General features: G+C 40.6%; 1 protein-coding gene across 7 annotated transcripts in view; it reads left to right on the top strand.

Moving 5' to 3' along the window:
* Nucleotides 1-15494, top strand: part of CTNNA1 (catenin alpha 1) — a 301788-nt gene that overhangs the window by 282153 nt on the left and 4141 nt on the right. For all 7 annotated transcript variants that reach the window (XM_025040779.1, XM_015598072.2, XM_025040777.1 and 4 more), the window contains exons 11-14: nt 1643-1799; nt 9925-10125; nt 10812-10963; nt 14618-14728. In XM_025040779.1, coding sequence (XP_024896547.1) covers nt 1643-1799; nt 9925-10125; nt 10812-10963; nt 14618-14728 — 621 coding nt within the window. The remainder of the gene's footprint in view (nt 1-1642; nt 1800-9924; nt 10126-10811; nt 10964-14617; nt 14729-15494) is intronic.

Genomic DNA, 15494 nt, shown 5'->3' with positions numbered 1-15494 from the left:
TTAAAAAGTGGAAAAACAAGTGTTGGCGAAAGATGTGGGGGAAATTGGAACCCTTATATGGTGGGAATGTAAAATAGTGCAGCTGCTTTGGAAAAGAGTAAGGCGGTTCCTAAAAGTTAAAGTCAACCATATGACCCAGCAAGTCCACTCCTATTTATATACCAAAAAGTAATGAAAACACAAAAACATGTATATGAATGTTCATAGCAGCATTATTTTTTTGCTTGTATTTACATTGTCCTGTTGAATGAGTTTTTTAATTATAGTTGGCATACAATAATATATTAGTTTCAGTTATACATACAGCATAGTGATTAGAGATCTATATAATTCACAATGTGATCCTACCACTAAATTTAGTACCCCTCTTCCCCCTTACATATTTATTACATTATTTTTTTCTTATGCTGTACTCTATATCTCCATGTCTGTTTTATAACTATCCATTTATACTTCTTAATCCCTTTGCCCTTTTTAGCATTACTCATAATGGCCAAAAAACAGAAGCAATTCAAATGTCTGTCAACCGATGATTGTATAAATAAAATGCGGTATGGCCACATAATGGTATATTATGCATCAATAAAAAGGAATGAAATACTGATACATTTTACAGCTTGGATGAACTTCAAAAACGTTATGTTAAGTGAAAGAAGCTAGTTATAAAAATCCACATTGATATGATTCCATTTATACGAAATGTTCGGATTAGGCAAATCCATAGAGACAGGAAGCTAAGTTAGTGGTTCCCAGGAGCTAGGGTGGAGTGTTGAGGAAGATGGGGAATGACTGCTAACAGAATAGGGATACTTTTTGGGATGATGAAAATGATGATTGTAGTAATGGTTGTATAACTGAATATTCTAAAAACATTAAGTTGCACAGTTTAAATGGGTGAATTCTTCAGTATGTGAATTACATCTCGATAAAGCTGTGTTTTAAAAGAAATAACTTTTTAAACTTAACATTTTACACTTTTCTGTGCAGTTATTATATGTTAAATGTGCCTATTAGGTAAATGCTTGGAACTGAAATTCAATATATTTTTCACAAATGTGCTTCGATAATGTATCACAAACCTGGAAAGCTAAATGTTCATCACATGATTACTAAGAATGGTAGGTAACTGGAATAAACCTAGGTATCCTACAATAGGAAAATAGTTCTATACCTCCATAAGATGGAATAATAAACAGTTAATGTTTTTGACATATATTTAATGATATAGAGAAGTATTTAAAAGAAGAAATAAAAGTTTTATGTAGCCGATAATTCTAATTGTATTTTTTGACATGCATATTTGTATGTGTATGAAGAGAAAAAAGCCTGGAATATAATGTCAAAAATTGAGTTCCTATCACAGAGTGGAAAGATTTAGCGATATTTTTGTTTGTAATTGTCTGTAGTTTCAATATTAGTTTATTTCTGTATTTCATATATGTTATTCATTCACACGTAAAAACCTATTGTTTAACGCATTTCTCTGCTCCATCTTTGTTAGTGTTATGGTGGCACACGGTATAATGTGTCCTAGTGAAGGGCATGTGAAACAAAGGCATAGCCAACTCTATAACCATATTATCTCACCTGTTTTATTTTCATGATTTTGAAGGGTACATAATGAACTTTAATATCTTTGCAGGTTATCAATGCTGCATTGGCTTTGGCAGCAAAACCACAGAGTAAACTGGCCCAAGAGAACATGGATCTTTTTAAAGAACAGTGGGAAAAACAAGTCCGTGTTCTCACAGATGCTGTCGATGACATAACTTCCATCGATGACTTCTTGGCTGTGTCAGGTAATGAACTGGTTCCCCCAGAGAAGCATGTGAGGATGTGCATAATTACTTTTGCCTAAGTTACAATAATGGACAATCAAAACGTCCCCAAGTCTGGGCAGGTAAATTATTCTAGCAATAATATTGTTCTGATTTTCATTTTACTTAAAAACAAAAACCAAAAAGCTACCACTGACTCCTGAGCAGTGGGTGGTGGAGCTGGACTTGTTTCCCTTGTGCTGGGGGTGGTCTCAATCTTGGAAGCATACGTCAGAAAGCTGGTTGGCAGAGGTTTTTTCCTGTTTATATAGAGTAAGATCTTGCAACTATGGACCTTTGGAGCACCATAACCATCTACCCCTCTTCCTGATGTTGTGTTTAGAAAGAACATTGACCTGTGTCCTAGTAGAGGTTGTGGTTATTTGTTACGAGCAAGTGAAACATAGGAGAAGGGAGTCCCAGCACCATCACCTTTAGTTTTTTTTTGTAAAATATTTTTTCCCTTCTTGGAAATCTCCTTCTTTCGCCTTCACAAATGATGGTAGTTTAACTGCCTACTTTTCAAAAGACCGACTGCATGATGCACAGACAGAAAACAGAGAGGAAATATTTAAGTGCCATTTAATTATGAACTTGTAAAAAATAAATCTGTGTAATTCACCTCACAAAAACAGTTGATTTCATTATATAAACATAAACTGGTAATGACCTAGTAAATTGCATTTATATAGAAAATGTCTGTCAACTGCAATTCACTATTTATCACACAGAGATAAATTTCAGTCCCTCTCTTTAGAGTTCAGCAAGTATAAATGCATTCTCCATTTAATGGGGCCTCTGCTGCCTTTAACTGCACTGCTTGCTCTCTGGAGGTGCCAGGCTTCCTGAGGCCAGTGGTTGTGGGCAGAGTCAGTGGCCAAGTAGTTGTAGAGCTGAAACTACCTGTCACCACAGGCTGGGACATGGGAGATGCGAGTGGCAATGGGGCTTGGAAACAGAAGCAGGGTTTAAGTACATGCACACCACAGTCCTCCAGCAGTGACCTATATAAGGTGACAGTGTGTTCTACATACCAGTGTTCCCCTGTCTCTGCCTGCTTTTCTTGGGATTGGTGGCTCTATTTGATAGAGTGGGGAGGAGGCGGTCATTAAACTGCAGATAGAGGGGGTAAACCATGCTGCTGCAGGACCGCCAAATTGCAGGTACTGGTACTTTAAAACAAAAACCCATTTGCAAGCACATCTTTGCAGGTGCCAAAAATGCAGCAATGGCTTTTTTGGGAAATCTTGGCCTTCTGTTGTTTTTCCCAATGAAGTACTGAATTATTCTTTTTCATAGATTTAGAGAAAAACATTCCACCTTCACAGCACACTTTTAGTCAAACAACAAATTTTGAACTCTTAATGCAAAACCCCCGTCCAGAGACAGCTATTCCATTCTTAACTTCCTATCTTGTGATTAGTGTGGGTGTATCTCAGGTTTGGTCTGAAGGGATTTTTAGTCCTCCTTACAGCAAAATAAAATATAAGAATCATTACTTGAAACGAATTTAAATAAATAAATTTATTAAAAAAATATATATGACTCCTAAAATCAGACCTAGGTTTGGATCATGGGTTGGCCACTCCCTCTCTGTGAGATTTGGGAACACACAGCTCTTTGAGCCTTGATTTTCTCATCAATAAAATCGGATAAATAATAGTCCTGACATCACAGAATCATTGTGAGAATTCAGGGAGTCAGTGCTTAGAAAGCACTTAGCATAGCAAATGGTGGGTAGACACTGCTCAGTTCACACTGGCTTTTATTATTAATAAGCCCTATTTTACATGATTCTTACAGAATTCATCTGTGTCTTTAATAAAACTTTGAAAAATGAAAAAAAAAAATGTAAGAATCAGGTATCCCTCATGCAGCATTCTTCAAATCTGAGAACAAAAGGGATTCTGCAATAGCATTTAGTGGGATCCAGGTGGTATCTTTAGGGTATGTGACATAAAACAGAAGAATGGTAAAGAAAGATCAAATTCTTTAACAGATACACTTTTGCCTGGTGAGTTTGCTCAATTTTTATGCAAATGTGGAAAGTATAAGGGTTGACTTGATGGAAAAGAGTTTAGACAGTTATTAGTTAGCATATAAAAACACAGAACAGTTCTCTTAGTCAGAAAGTGGTGGTGGTTTCAGAGCACCTGAATCTTAGAGGTCAACCTTGGTGTGTTTCTCTAATGTTTTGTCACAGACTTGCTTAGCAATGTCAAGTAATAATCAGCAGGGCAAAGCTGTTATTCACAATTCCTCTGATTTTTTATGATGTCCTTTTTAGGGGTATGGGATGAAGGGAGGAGACAAGCAGATGCCTGTGTAGAGTTCTACTGGGATAGCCAGTTAATGTTTAACATTCAGACTCCTTTATACCTTCACGTACTTACTCACCCATGGCAGCTTTAGTGCTTTCTTTGTTGGAGGATGACAGATGTCTCCCCGTCTCACCTTACAGCCTCAGTAGGGAAATGGCTGGTTCTCATTGAGAGGGACCTTACTTTTAACTTGGCAGGCCCTCATTGGTCCCCAGTCCTTTGTTCTTGTAGAGTTCACAGCATCTCTAGACGTGCAGCATGGATTGGAGAGCAGGTGTCATCTACAGCAGTCATGGGTAGTCTTTAGGTAAGAAGTCATGTCTTGGCCTTACTCTGATCTGTCCCCTTGGCCAGTTTCCCCTTGCCTTTACACACATTGGTGCTTCAGTAGACCCATTAGTGAGGTAGATGTGTTTCTAAGTAGGGGGCCTGCCAGGCAAGTGCCCAGCATAGAGTCTGGCCTAAGGTTGGTGGGCCTCATAAAATTTTGCCAAATGAAAAGTAAGGAAGCTGGCTGCTTGGCTCATTGAGTGGTTGTTCTCTGCTGTATTCTGGGGCCTTGTAGCCCTTCAGCAGTGTGAGTTTTTGTGTATTTCCACTGATGATTTCCCACCATCACATTCCGTCTTGGAATCCACAGGGCCTAGATGTTTGCTGCTCGCTCACTGGGACCCACCAAAAGGGAAGTTATTTAGGCATAAGATTGAGAGGGCCCTCTGCCACTTAGTCTTTATTGTTCCTGGATATCCATTCCATTGGTTCCAGAAGTTCCCTCATACTTCTTACAATGCCATATCCTAAGTTTGTGGCTCAAAAAGTAATGGTAATCTTGTATATAATCTGGTGAAGCCACCAATATGATTCCGATGCCAGTTTTATGAGGCTTCAGGACAGGGGGAACTTGAGCCACTGCATATCATATATGAGTGGCATTTGAAAATAGAGGGACATGCATGCCACCCTCAGGAAACAGGAAGTGGGGACTCCTTTCCCCCAAGCTGCTCTATTCAAAATGGTGCCTTATAACTATTGGAGATGGTTTAGGATGCTGGAGAGCATTAAGCTAACCATGAGTATATTTATATTGACTGATCTCTTAAGGATGGTGGTTTCAAATTTATCGAAGTGATAAAGACTGAATTTCATTTGAATTGTATTTGATACATGTTTTCCATGGATATGCAGTTCACTTTCTGATTTACTTACTCTGCTTATCTGTGAAAGTTTTGGTTCCCCCCTTTTTTTTTTTTTTAATTTTTATTTTCAAAAGATGTGAGTGGTTCTAATTGGTTTATTACATTTCTTTATTGAATGCTCTTGGAAACAAACAATATATTGCATTAAATACTTTGGGGAACGCATGCGTGGTAATTTGTAGTCTTTCTTCTTCATTAAGTATCAGTATGCCCAAAGATATTAGTCTGACTGGGAGGACTTTAAATAAGATTATTATGCCTAATTTTTGTTTTTGTGTTTAATAGCAAAAATGCAAAACTTAAAGGTGTTTCTTTTGAGGAAGTGGTATAGGTAGTGGTAAAGTTAGGTTTGATTTCTGACTCCCATACCCACATGCTGTGTGACCTCAGGCAAGTTACTCAAAACTTCTTTGACACAGTTTCCTCAATAATTATGATTTTTTAAAGAAGAAATGGCTACCCTCTATTAAAATGTCAAGCACTCAGACTATTTCCTGTTATATATTAAACGTTCTTTATATCAACAGTCTTCAGCCTTTATGGCACCAGGGACCAGTGCTCCTATGAGAATCTGATGCCTCATGATCTGAGGTGATGCTAGTATTGGGGAGTGCCTACAAATACAGATGAAGCTTTGTTTGCTTGCTTGCCCGCCGTTCACCTCCTACTGTGTGTCCTGGTTCCTAACAGGCCATTGACCCATACTGGGTCTGCGGCCCAGGGGTTTGGGGCCCTTGTTTTATATAATATCTTCTATGTGTGTACAGGGATGCACCAATAAAGATATCCAGAGCAAAGGGTATGCAAAATGAGCCCTGTTCTAGATTGTGGACTACAGTATAAGTTTATGCATTCTTTCTGGAGAATGCCAGTTGGCTTGGTTCCTGCATGGCAATTGGGCACCATACACGTACTTTAAACATATATGCCTTTGACTTAGTAATCCCATTGCTAGAAATTTTCTCCAGGGAAATGTACACAAATATTTGCCAAAATACCTGTACAAGAATGTTCACTTCAACTAAAATGTGTAAGAGAAGACTGGATAAGTGAATTATGGCCCCTCCATCTATTCAATAGGGTACTACGCAGCCATTAAAATGGATGAGGTGTGGGTCTGTAGAGACAGACCTAGAAAGGTTTTCAGATGAAAAACAGATTAATGTCAATAATATGATCCCCTGTAGACTGTGGTATGATTTTTTATTAGCCCTCCAAAACTGTATTGAAAAATCAGTCTTTAATGGGGTACAGTCTTTAATTGATATGTCTACTCATAATGAACCCATGCTGAGTTTTCTGGGGATTTTAATTAAAATAAGTTATGGTTTAAATTAGTGTGGTTACCTCCAACCCTCCTGTGTTTGCACTTGTCCAATGGAAATTCACTTCTCCCCTCAGGCTTCAGTGTAAAGAGCAAGGTTGATGCTCTGCCCTAGGTGTGTGGTGGCCTTAGCTCGCTGGGGCTTTCCTAGAGACAGCTATTCAGTGAAGGTAGAGTATGTTACTTTAGTAGCTTCCTGAAACAGAAGGCTTCCATTGTCATTAAAGAATGGCAAACCCTTCCCTGGTTTGGGTTCATTTGGAAGAAAGTCAGTATGAATTCAAGAAGGTCTAAATTGAATTTTAAAAACATAGATGAAGGTTAACAGCCCTGGTGGAAGTTTGGGCCACTTTGTTTAATGAACAAAAAGAATGCCATGTGCTTCTCCCTACCCTCTAAATATGAATAATCGTGAAACAGGGATGAGTGTAAAAAAATCAATAATATGAGAAAACACCGGTTCACAGTTTAGTAAGCAGCATCTTTTCTTCCTTTCCTTTCCTTTTCTTAGTGATATAAAACAAGTGTAAAATATGTTAGATTCAGTAAAAAGAACAGTTTTTAACCCAAGACCTAGTACGATAAGCAGGCTCAGTACCATTCTGTTTAGTTTGAGTTAATATTTAGAGTGAGTGTACGTAAAAGATGCTTCTGATGGGCTCCAGATCCATTTATTCTTGTAATTGGTTCTATATTTTCCCTAAAATTTGTTCATGCAAAAAGTTTAATATTTTATCTTTCAGTAGTACAGCGGTGTAAACCCTAACAAGTCTCCTCTAACTTTTTAATTAGTAGTAACTTTTTAATTAGCTATATTGTGGTAATTCATTTTTCCCTTCTGTAATAAGAATTCTTACTATATTATGGCTTCCCTTGAAAAGATGTTTTATTTTATCGATTGATATTTAAAGATTTTTGAGCACTTTTAGGTTCACATCAAAATTAAAAGTTACAGAGATTTCCTATCTAATCCCTGCTCACATGTGCACAGCCTCCCTCATTTTCAACATCTCCCACTATAGCGGTAGATTGGTTAGAATTGACACATCATTATTACCCCAAATCCATAATGTACATTATCATTCATTCTTGGTGGTTTACATTTTATGGTTTGGGGCAAATGTACCCATCATTGTAGGATCATATAGAGTATTCATCCCTCTTCTTTCCACCCCCTAATCTTTTTCCTATCTTCATAGTTTTGCCTTTTCCAGAATGTCATATAGCAGGAATCGTGATAGTATGTAGCCTTTTCAGACTGGCTTCTTCCACTTAGTAATATGCATGTAAGAGTTTCCATGTCTTTTCATGGCTTGATAACTCATTTCTTTTCAGTGCTGAATAATATTCCATTGTTGGATGTACCCGTTTATCTGCTCACCTACTGAAAAGACATCTTAGTTGCTTTCGAGTTTTGGCAGTTATGAAAAAGCTGCTTAAACATCTCTGTGTAGGTTTTTATGTGGACATAAGTTTTTATCTCCTTTGGATAAACACCAAGGAGTGTGATTGCTGGATCATTTGCTGAGGTCACTATTTCTTTCTCATTGTGATTTTTTCCCATCTTATTTCATTTACCAGTGGTTTTAGAACAGAGAGATCCTTATAGAGTCCCTGCCTGCAGTCTCTTGGGAACTACTAAGAGAAGAGGAAGGCCTTCATTAGTTCTTGGGGCCTACAGGGGATCCTGAAACCCGAAGGCAGGACATTGTGGTGGCTCTATTCTTTGCTAGATTTGCTGGGTACCACTTGCCTCTGTTTCCCCTTAAAATGAGAGGAAATAGCATATTGTGACCACTTTTTTGTTTTGAGTATCCTAAGAGGTCAAGCTTATTGTTATATACAATGTGACTTGACTATGTTAGCAGAGGCTGTGAAGGAAAGGTAATGGCTTTTGGAAATGGATTAAATCAGGAACCAGTCCTGGATAATGACATGTCAAAGCATAAGGCAGCCAGGGCTCACAAAGAAATTACCAGGTATGTTTCTCAAACAGATTACAGTTGCCCTAATTGTTCTGGCTCTTCCAGAAGAACTGTGGCCATTAGTCTTTCACTTGTTGTACCAGATGCTCTCTTGGTTTAAGGGAGTAAGCATGTTTATGACATTGCTTCTAAGAGTTCTTTTATGTCTTGAAAAAACCTTTCAGAGCAGGAAGGAAATGGTCAGGTTTCTTTGGTGTTGCTCATCCACTCACCCCATTGAGTCTGGGCAGCCCTGTCATTCAGGCTGTCTGCTGGTGGTCTCTGTGAGAATATCGCCTTTCCCATTCTGGGTCTATCCCTCTAGATGGACCTCATTCATCCATTCTGTGCCCATAGTGCCCATATTTATCGCCCACTCTGCTCTTGGACATTGGGTTGCTTCCACTTTGCTATGTTAGATGAAGTTGAAGCAAACTCCTCCTTCTGGGGTTCCCAAGATCCAGTGTCAAGCTTTTGCTTTGAGGAAAAATAGTTTTTATGGGTCTTCCAATTCTAGTTCTATGACTGGTAGGGGCCACTGATCAGCTTAACAGGATTCAAGAGTTTCCTCAAATACCATAGCAGGCCTACCTGCAACCCATGAGAGGGTTAGAGTCTCCCCTCAGGCTCCCTCAGTGCTCTCCAGAGAAGGCTTCAGCCTGCTTTCCAGCACTTTCTCCTATCCCAGGGCTGTGCTAGCTTCTCGGTTGATTGACATCTATTAGAGGAAGGGGCATGAAACTGGAAGGATAAAGCCTTACCATGAACCTTTTCTTCACTTTTAGACTTTGGGATGTAAGGTCAGTGAAATTATATAAAGGAAAGAGAAATTAAGGTTTTTGCGATCTGAGAACATCTACCTTAAAGATGGGCATCTCTCACTCTCTTTTAAACCCTGGAATAATGATTGCTATTTTTGGAGGTGATTGCAGGTTGAGTTTCTGTGGGACAGTTAATGCAACAGTTAATCTGTTGTCTTCAGTGATACATAAAGCTTTTGGCACTGTAGCTGGCACAAAGCGAGCACTCAGTGAATGATAGATGCCAACTTAACAACTGTCCTCTCCTCAGCATAGAGAATATAGTCAGCAATATTGTAAATAACTGTATGGTGTCAGATGGATATTAGATTTACCAAGGTGATCACTTTGTAAGTTATATAAACGTCTAATAATTATGTAGTACACCTGAAACTAATATTTACTAGATGTTAATTATAATTGAAAAATAAAAAGGCAAAAAAAATTGTCCCCTTTTTGTGGAAGTCCTCCTCCCTCATTTGGCTTTTTGCTTTTTCCTCAGAGAATCACATTTTGGAAGATGTGAACAAATGTGTTATTGCTCTTCAAGAGAAAGATGTGGATGGGCTGGACCGCACAGCTGGTGCAATCCGAGGCCGGGCAGCCCGAGTCATTCATGTGGTCACCTCAGAGATGGACAACTATGAGCCAGGGGTCTACACAGAGAAGGTGTTGGAAGCCACCAAGCTGCTCTCCAACACAGGTGTGGGAACTCCTTCCCTCCCTCGTGCTCCCTGCACACAGACAGTCTGGGTAGACCAGGCCATCCTTAGTGCAGGCCCTGTGGTTAGAAAGGAGATTAGGACTCAGGTCTTAAGAGTTCTGGGTGGCACATCAGACTTGTGAGAAGTTAGCAAAATTAAGGCCTCTGAGAATGATGATTTCTCAGATGATGTCCTTTTGACATCAGGACCAGTGTCTAGAGTCTGACACTGGTCCTGATGTCAAAAGGCTTTTAAATTTAAAAAAATATTTAACTAAAAAATATATTAGGGCCTCACAAACACATGTCTTATGTGTGTCCCATGACTAACGATGAAAATAATTGTGAACATACTACTTAAGATGAACTTCTGAATTAAGTCTCCTATTAAATACTAAATTAAAGAGGGTCCTATTCTTAAGCAAGCCCTCAAATTAATCTTGCTTCAAATTCTCAGCCGTCCAAATCCTATATTGTAGAATCTGGTCAGAGACAAATGATGATTCGAGTCTTTGTAAAATATGGCATTTAATTTATTTCAGTTGTAAATATTTCTCATATAGGTAGAAACAGAGGCTCTTCATCATACACCTTGTTTCTTCCTGTCTGAATGAGGGATTTAGGGAAGGCTGGTAGAATGATGTCTACTGGGCCAGGAGGATTTGCCATGCCTCTTTTTTCTGCAGTTATGCCACGTTTTACTGAGCAAGTAGAAGCTGCCGTGGAAGCCCTCAGCTCGGACCCCGCGCAGCCCATGGATGAGAACGAGTTTATCGATGCCTCCCGCCTGGTGTATGATGGCATCCGGGACATCAGGAAAGCGGTGTTGATGATAAGGGTGAGTAACTGCATTTCATATGTTTTAACAGCTCTTTCTTATCACTTGCTAAACTTAAGCAATGCATCATTCTGGATCTCAGCAGATGCATTGCCAGTATATAAAAACCATGAATCTAAAAGCTGTAAGAATGAGATATATTTAATTACATTGTCTAAAATGACTTCGAGTTGCAAGTTAGAGCCTGAACATGGGCCGAGAACAGGAACCAATATGAGTTGGCTTTGATGATTTAATTTAAGGCAGATAGCCACCCCAAATATGAGGCTGCCGTTTGAGTTAGAGAGAAACTACAGAAAATTAAGGCTCTTCAGTGAATTTCAGAGACAGGAGTATTTTCTTTATACAGATTGAAGTTATTCTTCACATGGAGCACCCCTCTCTTAGAAAGGGTGGCAGGCAGGATGCTAGATCTCCATTGTGTCCGGGGTGAGGATGAGGAACTGTTGCAGCCCCTGGTAATGTCCTTTAGCTTATAGCCAAGTATGGAGCTGAAAGGAAGTGCCATCTGCTCTGGGCCACATGTGACCCATCTCAGAGAGAGCAGCAATCCTTACTGTCTGAGAAAAAGTTCAGGGCCCTTCCTAGATTGGCATGAACAGGTCTTGAGAAGTTACCAGCCTCTCTGTAATGCATTCCTAGGTGTTGGGCCTGGGTCTCAAAGCTACCTTTCTCATAGCAGTTAATCCTGCACATGCTAATCTGAGCACAAGCGTGTGGCTCTGAGAGCTGGGCCTGTGCATAACGCTCCTAGAGCCACCTGGGCCAGACCCTGCCCTAGCTGCAGAGCAGGCATTTGGGAGTGCAGTGCCTGCCTGCAGCATAGGGGCTGCTCTGCTGAGCTCTCTAGTCAGGTCAGGAGTTTCATTTATATCTTCGTGGTCTGCTAGTCAAACCTCCCAAGGCTGGCAGGGATTCAGACCCACTTTTTATCTCTAAGCCTGCAGAGCCTGGCTAGATTGTCAGCTGGAAACAGAAGCCATTTCTAAGGCAGTTGCATCAGGCTGGACCCATTTGTAGGCCGTGTAGAAACTCTTGGGCAAGACCACACTGCTCTCTAGGGTGAGAAGGAAAGAAAACTGGGGATTGCCTGGTTGGCTGCTGGATGTTCTCGCAGGCCCCGGGTCACCTGGACATGTTGGCAGGGAGCTGGTGGAGCCCTTTGCTGTGTTCATCCCTGCTGCTGTACGAGGAACAACTCATGTTCAGCAGAGCCCTGGCCTGTCTGAAGGGTAAAAACCAGCAGCCATATCCCAGAAGTGTGATAGGCTCCTTAGGTCACATATGCCACTGTTAATGAACATAGCCCCTTTTCTCCAGAGTTCTTTCTATGCTGACAGAAACCTACAAATAGAATGAAAGAAACCTTAATAATAAAGAGGAAGTTAATGCCTTTCGGGACTTAACTGGGCTAAAACTGAAATGCATCTGCTTCAGGAGATGCTTGCAAATTCCAGAGTCCCACTGTGAGGAAGTAGGTAGGGTTGTGGGAACCACACCCCAGGAGCAGGGAGGCAGTTTGGATTTCTCTTCCAGTCCTGGAAGGATTAAAATGGGCAGTGGAGTGGCATGGTATTTTGTGCTGCCCAGTCAGACTCTAGGATCTTTCTTGGATTTGGTGGTCTCTGTGGCTCACTAGTGTCTCATGTGACGTCTGCTGTCCTTACTTCATCTGAGAGACAGAGCTGGCCTTTGCACATGTATAAACCCAAGATACTCTTGGTGGTTTCAGATGCTTTCTCACATGGCTTTTCATTTGAGCTTCACAGCAAGGCCTGGGGCTGGGCTTGGATTAGGTCCTGGTACAGATGAGGGACTTGCCTCACTGCCCTCCTGTCATAAGCAGGCTGGGCCAAGAGCCAACCCCAGCTGTTCTGCCTGCTGCTCCATTACGGATAACTTCAAGAAGACAACATTATGTTTCAAGTCAGCAGCTAATCATGACAGGCTGGAGGTTGTACAAAATAAGAATTTTATTTCATAATTAAAGGAAAGGGACCACTAATCAGTCCCTTTGGTATTTACTCAGACCTTACCTGCCACATCCTCTTTTCTTTTTATCAAAGGTAAAAAAAAAACCCAAACATGAAAATACATTGCCTATTTTTACTCCTCAAAGCATCCTTTGGTACCCTGAGAGCAGACCCAGTACTATTTCTTTTAATTTTCTTTTTGTCACCAAGTCGGAAAGTTATAAAAATCTGCTTAATGTTGTATTAAATACCTCTATTTTTAATACAGTACCTTTTCTACCCAAGACAGTTCTTATCTTTGTCTTAAGGTGCAGCTGTTGGGGTACATTTCAAAAAAAAAAAAAAATTACAGCAAGGAAAGAGGGGCCCCTTTTCTCCAGAGTTCTTTCTATGCTGACAGAAACCTACAAATAGAATGAAAGAAACCTTAATAATAAAGAGGAAGTTAATGCCTTTCGGGACTTAACTGGGCTAAAACTGAAATGCATCTGCTTCAGGAGATGCTTGCAAATTCCAGAGTCCCACTGTGAGGAAGTAGGTAGGGTTGTGGGAACCACACCCCAGGAGCAGGGAGGCAGTTTGGATTTCTCTTCCAGTCCTGGAAGGATTAAAATGGGCAGTGGAGTGGCATGGTATTTTGTGCTGCCCAGTCAGACTCTAGGATCTTTCTTGGATTTGGTGGTCTCTGTGGCTCACTAGTGTCTCATGTGACGTCTGCTGTCCTTACTTCATCTGAGAGACAGAGCTGGCCTTTGCACATGTATAAACCCAAGATACTCTTGGTGGTTTCAGATGCTTTCTCACATGGCTTTTCATTTGAGCTTCACAGCAAGGCCTGGGGCTGGGCTTGGATTAGGTCCTGGTACAGATGAGGGACTTGCCTCACTGCCCTCCTGTCATAAGCAGGCTGGGCCAAGAGCCAACCCCAGCTGTTCTGCCTGCTGCTCCATTACGGATAACTTCAAGAAGACAACATTATGTTTCAAGTCAGCAGCTAATCATGACAGGCTGGAGGTTGTACAAAATAAGAATTTTATTTCATAATTAAAGGAAAGGGACCACTAATCAGTCCCTTTGGTATTTACTCAGACCTTACCTGCCACATCCTCTTTTCTTTTTATCAAAGGTAAAAAAAAAACCCAAACATGAAAATACATTGCCTATTTTTACTCCTCAAAGCATCCTTTGGTACCCTGAGAGCAGACCCAGTACTATTTCTTTTAATTTTCTTTTTGTCACCAAGTCGGAAAGTTATAAAAATCTGCTTAATGTTGTATTAAATACCTCTATTTTTAATACAGTACCTTTTCTACCCAAGACAGTTCTTATCTTTGTCTTAAGGTGCAGCTGTTGGGGTACATTTCAAAAAAAAAAAAAAATTACAGCAAGGAAAGAGGGGTGGAAGTTGAAACCTTAACCCCCAGAAAGAAACCCACTGCCCTTTGAGATGTGCTGCTGTGGTGCCTCGCCTGTTTGTTGGACGAGCCACCCTGCATATGTGTCAGTGAGGCAAACAAACAATGATTTTAGCTTTATTGTCCGTACCTATTAGGAACACTGCACATGAAAATCTAGAATTCTGGCTGTCCATACACAGGCCCAGAGGTGTGAGCCCAGAGGCTTGGGACAGCTGGAGGCCTAGGGGTGTGTCTGACTCATGGTCTCTCTCTCTCTGTGGCAGACCCCTGAGGAGTTGGATGACTCCGACTTTGAGACGGAAGACTTTGATGTGAGAAGTAGGACAAGTGTCCAGACAGAAGATGATCAGCTGATAGCTGGCCAGAGTGCCCGGGTAAGGAATCAGTTAATCTTGTTCTGCTGACCCTCCCTGTCCCTCTCAGGTCTTACCTTTTTCTTTTACAGGAAAACACGCATTATTGAGAATCCCTCTTTTTCTCTGGCAGTAGGATGAAAACTAACCTAGGTTGTGGCACCTCCAAAGTGTCTTACTTGGGGACAGGAACATGGGCTCCTCAGCTGTGCCCTGGGGCTTTGGTTCATGATAGAGTTCTAGGATCTAATCAATGCAATGTTTGTTAAAAGGATTGTGAAATCGAAAAAGATTGCTGTCTTTGCCCATCTCAATGATACCATGGGTATGAACTATTTAATTATTCATGGGTTAAAAAAATAACAGTGGTACATTCAAGAAAAGTCAGAGCCCTTGCATTCATTTGAGTCATTAAATCTTGAATCAACAGCATTTATGTTTTGGGGAGGACGCCAAGAAATATTTCTAAGGAGTCTTTTTTTCACTCCTCAGAAATCATTTTGAACAGCGAATGCATCCCTTCTTTAGGCCCCACTTGGTCATGAGCACTGTGGGAAGCTGAATGGTGAGGAGCAGGAGGAGACTCAGAGTTTGGGGAGCTTGAGGTGGGCAACAGGCCTCCAGGTGATGCTTTGATAAGGTTTAAATGCCACTGAAATATTCAAAATGTATATTACTTAGCAGGTTCTCTGCCTTCTTTAAATTTTACATTCTAAAGCCACTTCTTGTTCACCTTGAGAAGCTAGAGATGTAATGCGGCCAGAGGAAATGCTCATAAAGGAAAGGG

This window comes from Pteropus alecto, unplaced genomic scaffold (genome assembly GCF_000325575.1).
Source record: "Pteropus alecto unplaced genomic scaffold, ASM32557v1 scaffold78, whole genome shotgun sequence".
NCBI lineage: Eukaryota > Metazoa > Chordata > Mammalia > Chiroptera > Pteropodidae > Pteropus > Pteropus alecto.
Note: the sequence above shows the minus strand (reverse complement) of the source record. Positions and strands in the feature narration are given on the sequence as shown.